Consider the following 6,731-nt stretch of genomic DNA (forward strand, 5'->3'; position numbering starts at 1 on the left):
ATTTTCATTTATTTGCAGTTAACACAAGTGTCTAAAAACATTACATTCAATTCACACTTAAGTAGATTATTTTAAAGTATATCATTTCTGTAATAAGTAGGCTAACTCTTTTTACAAGTATGCTAAAGTGTACTTTTTTTCAAAAGGGTATCCTACCTCTAAACTCAATGTGACAGAAAAGGTGTCATTGATGTGTGAATATTATTTGTTCATGTATTCATCTATTTGCTGTTAGAAGCTACAGTCTTTGCCTGTTTATAGAGTTAATAGCCCGTAGTCAAGTAAGCAATAAAGAAGTCTGACATTCTGTCTGTTTGTTTAACTAATCTTAAATCTTGCTCTAACACAGCTGTTTTTTAAATGGACAAAGAGCATGTCATTGTCCTGCACTGCTGACCATCGGCCATTTTCTTAAAAAACAAAACAAATTATATACTTTTTAACCACAAATGCACGTCTTGCACTAGGTCTGCGATGCGCGTCCACAAATTCCCGCATTACGTAATCACGTTGGAAAGGTCACGCGCGGTTAGCTCTTCGTCTGTGTACTCCGGTTCAGAAAGGTTGGGTATTTTCATTTTCTCCTCCAACTTCAAAATCGTCCGACATCGTTGTTTTACTTTTTTTTTGTAAAAGGCGTTTGACTTTCTTTGCACGTTCGCTTTGAAAACACTGGGTCGGTTCTTCCGCCTACATCACGCGTGACCTTTCCAACGTGACGACGTAATGCGTAAAGTCCAGCTAGTGCAAGACGAGCATTTGTGGTTAAAAAGTATATCGATGTAATTTTATTTTATTTTTTTTAGAAAATGACTGATCGTTTCAATAGATAAGACCCTTATTCCTCGGCTGGGATCGGGTAGAGCTCTTTGAAGCTGCACTGAAACTGCAATTTGGACCTTTAACCCGTTGGTCCCCATTGAAGTCCATTATATGGAGAAAAATCCTGGAATGTTTTCCTCAAAAACCTTAATTTCAAATCGCTCCCATAACGCTATACGAGTACTGCTTATTGCTAAATTAGAAGGATGTACAGTATAAAGTGACAAAAATATTTGCATTTCTATCAAGGGCAGAACATGACAAAATAATACTGTACCACCTCCTGCACATGCCAAAGAATAATGGACATGGTCAAATGAAATATAAAGTAGAACTGGAGGTTATTCTGTAATGGACATCAAACAGACTCCATCTACCCCATTAAACTCAGATGGGCAAACAAGAGCGACATCAGATGCTGGAGGTGGAGAGGATGTCCTCTACCAGGTGTTTATACACCCAGGCGTCACCTTTGAGCCGCTGTCGACGGATCCCGACCACCTCAGGCTTCTGCAGGATACAAACCTCCAGCTCAAACTGCATGGTCACCTTTCCAAAGTCTGACTGTGTGTGGCACTTCAGAGTATAGCTAACAGAAAAAGAGGACCTTATGATACCATATAACAATTTAACCAAGTTAACAAGTTATTTTGTTTAGAGCGGTGGTTCTCAACCTTTCTGACTCAAAGGCCCCGTTTTCCAAAACAATATTTGAAGGGCGCCCCCTTCAAGTTATGTTCTATATTCCAGAACTATGTTCTTCAATAAAAATAATAGTTATTGAGGGAAAATAAAAATAAATATTGGATATAAGATGTAAAATTTAATTTAAATTTTTTTTAGCATTTAATTTAGATTTTAATATATTAATAATAATTTTAATATATTAATAATAATTATTAATTAAAATACTGCTGAGGTTTGCTGAGGCCCCGTCCCCTTGGTTGAGAACCACTGGTTTAGCAGAAAAACTCATTTGAATTGCCATTTCAGGAAACACTTAATGTAAGAGTTTAACTTACCCCTTCTGAACAAAGTCCACATTCTTCTCTGGTAAAATGCTGAGAATTTGATTGAGCACTTGGTCAGCATTAGTCTGACTGGTGAGTGTCACGTTGTATTGAGCCTAAAAAACAGGAAGAGTTTATATATATATATATATATGTCACTGACAAACATCTACATGCGCATTATGAAGATTACCTGAAATGAAAAAGAAATATGGACACATGAAGCAAATGTTTATGGGATAGTTAAAAAAAATATATACTATGGAAGTCAATAGGGTCCAGCAACTGTTTGGTAACCCATATTCTTCACAATATGTTCTTCTGTGTTCACCAAAACAAAGAAACACATACAGGTTTGGAACAACTTGAGAGTGAGTAAATGATGACAGAATTTTCTTTTTTTTGGGGGTGAAATGTCCGTTTAAAGTGACAGTTAAACCAAAAAATATATATATATTCTATCATTTCTTCACACCTTCATTCTTCCACTGACCTCAAATAAAATTCAGTCTGTTCCTCAAACAGAGCACACATGTTTTTTGGTCTAATTCTCTCTTTTTTGTGTGTGGTTTCAGGCAGTGGTTATGAACCAGGGAATTTAAGCATTAAAATAAGCTGGGACAACTCAGCATCAAGATATTATTATAATTTAACCCCTCAACAACAACTTATTTTCTTTGAAGAAATTTGGCTTCCTACAGTCTCGAGAACCTGCATATATGATGAAGTGAGATAAAAGTGAGATTTCTAGAGAGGAAAAATCATGTAAGTTAATAAAATCTTATAACTCCATTGGAATTTATATAAGGAATATACATTTTTCTAATTATGCCAAGCTCTAAAATATTTGTAGAACTTGGGAGTAAAAAAAAATACAAATTAAAAAAAAAAAATCCTTATCTTTAATCCTTATCCAGAAAATCATGGAAAACTGGAAATGTCATGGGGCCTTCAAATATTGTTGTGGACAATGGCAGACCTTGGAGTCAAAAAGATTTTTTTTTTTGGAGCTTGTCTATATCTGGACAACATCCACATCCACTATATGGAAGGGAGCAGCTTGGACATTTTGTTAAACATCTCCTTTTGCATTCAATGAAAGAGTCGTCATCATACAGGTTCACAGCATGAGAGCAAATAAATGATGACCTATCCCTTCTGAAAGTTTAGTTAACAATGTGCCTGGTTGCAACTGAGTGACAAACATGCCAAATCATAATTCTAAATAATTGGAATATGAAAAAACAAGGACATTTTAGGCAATTCAATAGAACAACAGACAAACAATACAATCTTAAAGACTAAGCACAAATGTAAAAACGAGACGAATGATACCTTAATTTTGCGTGGTCCATCTCGAGGTCCTCTCTTTTTGCTGGGTGTGAGCATTGTAATGACTTTATCTAGGCCTCTCTCCAGACTGCCAAACACTTTACCTCCCTTCCGCTTCTGCCCACTGTCCACCTGACAGCCAGCCAGGTCCAGAGATCGAGACCTGGACATGTGGGAAATGCAGTTTAGAATATAATTGCACATTTCTATAACTGCAAATCTACCACAATGCGACACAGGCTTTGCCAAGATCATATTACTGAAGAATAGGGTTAGTTAAAATGATAAATGACTCAACAGCAATCTGCAAGAGTAAGTGCAGCAAGTGCTGCATCTCATTTCAAATGCAAAGAAGGTTTTGACATCAGGTCATACAGATCAAGCAAAAAATGGCCTGTTAACTCAAAAGAGTCAAAAGGGACATGAAAAATAAAAATAATTACACTATTGTTCAAACATTTTAGGTCAATAAGATGATTTTTAACAAAAATTACACTTTATTTAGCAAGGACAATTGATCAAAAGTGACAGTAAACATTTTTACACTGTTTAATATATAAATATATAGATGTATGTATATATATATATATGTGTGTGTATGTATGCATGTATGTATATATATATATATATATACACACATACATACACACATATATATATATATATATATATATATAATATCAAATATATGCTGTTTCTATTCATCAAAAAAAATTATTGCCGTTTCCACAAAATTAAGTACAACTGTTTTCTGTATTCAGTATTACTGTATTACATGTGAAATGTGAAAATTGACATCACAGAAATATATAAAAATAGAAAAGTTATTTTAAACTGTAATAATATTTCACATTACTGTTTTTACTGTATTTTTGATTTAAAAAAAATATGCAGCCTTGGTGAACATAAGAGACTAAAAAATAAAAACATTAAAAAATATATTTAAAAATCTCAAAAAACAAAAAAAAAAAAAAGCAAAATGTTTTTTTTAAAAGTGATATTTGTGATATCACAAATCCCAGAAAATATGCGTTATAGTCCAAACGAGTCGTTCGTTGTAGTTTTTGAAAAGTGATTTCTGTTAAATAAAATATATCCTTTTGAAGTGGAGCTTTGTAACTTTGCAGATCTTTTTTATGCTCAAACAGCAACATTACAGACTAACTAAAGTTGAAAAAGCATAATAGGGCCCCTTTAAATCCCACAGTTCTCCTCTACTCCATTCTTCCTCTCAAAATACAGGAAGTTCTCTACCTTCTCTCGGGGCTGAAAGCCAGTATATCCAGTTCTCCTTGTTGGCCGCTCTGCTGTTGGTCCATCTCTCTCCTGCGGGACACTTCTTTAGTGGCACTGCCTGCTCCTGCACACACACAGGATAAACACGTGTCACTACATGCTGCCGCAGCACTGGGAACAGCGTACACCTGTCAGTATGTGCTTCGGGAGTTGTCTCGGACACGCACGCACGCACACACACACACACTCTCTCTGTCCCCAGTGTGCACCTGTCCGTTCCAGTGCAGGAGGTGGTTTGTGACAGTAACGAGGTGGACACAGTGGATGTTGGGACATGAAGACTTTTCCCCAGACACACTGTGCCCATATAGAGACACATACTCAGACTTTGGTCAACTGAATCAAACTATAGATGCTAGATGACAAATTGACAATGTAGGAACACACACAAAAAAACTCTTTTTAGGTATGTTCTTTCAAACTCTAGATATGCCATTTAAGCATCTGCAGTACAGGGCTGAAAGACTTCAAAATTCCAGTGTTTGCAGAAAATGAGTGTATAGGTGAATAAATGAAGGTAAGAGGAAAGATCCAGGTGTAGCCAGCAGTGAGAGCCCTGATTACACCTTATCTCCAGAACCACTATAAATCACTATCAATGCTTTTGTTCAGATTTCAGCGGTCATTTCCTTCAATTAAAATGCTATTTATTCCTGTGATCAAAGCTGAATTTTCAGCATCATTACTCCAGTCTTCAGTGTCACATGATCCTTCAGAAATCATTCTTAATATGCTGATTTGCTGCTTAGGTATCAAATATTATATGTGCTCAAATATTAATAATGATTCTTACTATTATCCATGTTGAAAAGTTTTTGCTGCTTAATATTTTTGTGGAAACCATGATGCATTCTTTGATGAATATAAAGTTTAAAAAACAGCTTTATATGGAAAAAAAAATCACTTTTGATCAATTTATTGTGTCTGAATAAAAGCATTATGTTTTTTACAAATAAATAAATGAATAAGCCTAGTATATTATGGTTTCCACAAAAATATTAAGCAGCACGATGGGCGTTGACTCTTCTTCAGCTGAGACACATACACAAAATCATACTCCTGTCAACGACTTCAGCTACATAAGCATTTACACAGCAAGCAAAACATGACTACAGTAATATTCATAAATGAACACATTTTTTATAATAAATGTAGCATGAGCTGGCCACTGTGCATTCATATTGCTCCTAAATGTGTGAATACTGAACTCACTTGTATGTCCTGTAGAGGAGAGTACATGCGGTCAATCACGGGGCATTCTGCTCTCAGACGCACAGGACGGCCTTGCCGCTTTTTAGCCAGCAGTAAAAGGTAGGTGGCGGTCATTTGATCATACTTCCACTGAAGAAACACACACAGAGTAAAGATTTCTCTTCTGAGTGATTGATGTATAACACTCTTGTTTATAACAGGGAATTCTGAAGAAGTCACATCTCACTAGGTAAAGCTCTGGCCAATGCACTGGCATCTACTGACATCTAGTGGTCATGGCTATTAATTAATTTCACGCAGAGTGATTTTTGCAGTGGTTATCTTTATCTAATGGTTATTAAGCAGTTATTCCATAAAATTAAATAAAGTTCAACATCTTATTTTTACATCAATTGATAAACAGTTTTGAAATTATTTCACTTTCATTCTACAAAGCATTTTACTTTTTTCTTTTTTTTTTTTACAAAAAAAAATAAATAAAATAATCTAATCAGATGCAAACATGGGACAATTTGCAACTATTTGCTTCATGTGCATAAATTATTACTAAAACGGCATGTAAATTATAGTTTGGAGTTAGTTTTTTTTAAGAGATTAATTTATTTAGCAAGGACACATTAAAGTGATCAAAAGTAAAGATTTTTGAAATTGTTAAAAAAGTTAGCTATTTCAAATAAATGTTATTCTTTTGAACTTTTAATTCATCGAAAAATCTTGAAAAAAAAAAAAAAACTGATAATAACAGGAAATGTTTCTTAAACACCAAATCAGCAAATGTGACCCTGGAGCACAAAAGCAGTGTTAAGTCGCTGGGGTATATTTGTAGCAATAGCCAAAAATACATTGTATGGGTCAAAATTATAGATTTTTCTTTTATGCCAAAAATCATTATGGCATTAAGTAAAGATCATGTTCCATGAAGATATTTTGTAAATGTCCTACCGTAAATATATCAAAACTTAATTTTTGATTAGTAATATGCATAGCTAAGAACTTCATTTGAACAACTTTAAAGATGATTTTCTCAATATTTAGATTTTTTTTTGCACCCTCAGATTC

General features: G+C 34.5%; 1 protein-coding gene across 1 annotated transcript in view; it reads right to left on the bottom strand.

The window, feature by feature from the left end:
- Positions 1-984: 984 nt before the first annotated feature.
- LOC107750464 (maternal embryonic leucine zipper kinase-like) overlaps positions 985-6,731 on the bottom strand; it is a 12,424-nt gene continuing 6,677 nt past the window's right edge. The window contains exons 13-19 of the mRNA XM_016565833.1: positions 5,673-5,801; positions 5,470-5,492; positions 4,648-4,757; positions 4,419-4,524; positions 3,168-3,327; positions 1,845-1,948; positions 985-1,411 (exon numbers count right to left, since the gene is read on the bottom strand). Of these exons, the coding sequence (XP_016421319.1) occupies positions 1,234-1,411; positions 1,845-1,948; positions 3,168-3,327; positions 4,419-4,524; positions 4,648-4,757; positions 5,470-5,492; positions 5,673-5,801 (810 nt within the window). The 3' untranslated portion in view covers positions 985-1,233. The remainder of the gene's footprint in view (positions 1,412-1,844; positions 1,949-3,167; positions 3,328-4,418; positions 4,525-4,647; positions 4,758-5,469; positions 5,493-5,672; positions 5,802-6,731) is intronic.

The sequence above is a fragment of the Sinocyclocheilus rhinocerous genome, unplaced genomic scaffold, assembly GCF_001515625.1.
Source record: "Sinocyclocheilus rhinocerous isolate Xijiao unplaced genomic scaffold, SAMN03320098_v1.1 scaffold1, whole genome shotgun sequence".
NCBI lineage: Eukaryota > Metazoa > Chordata > Actinopteri > Cypriniformes > Cyprinidae > Sinocyclocheilus > Sinocyclocheilus rhinocerous.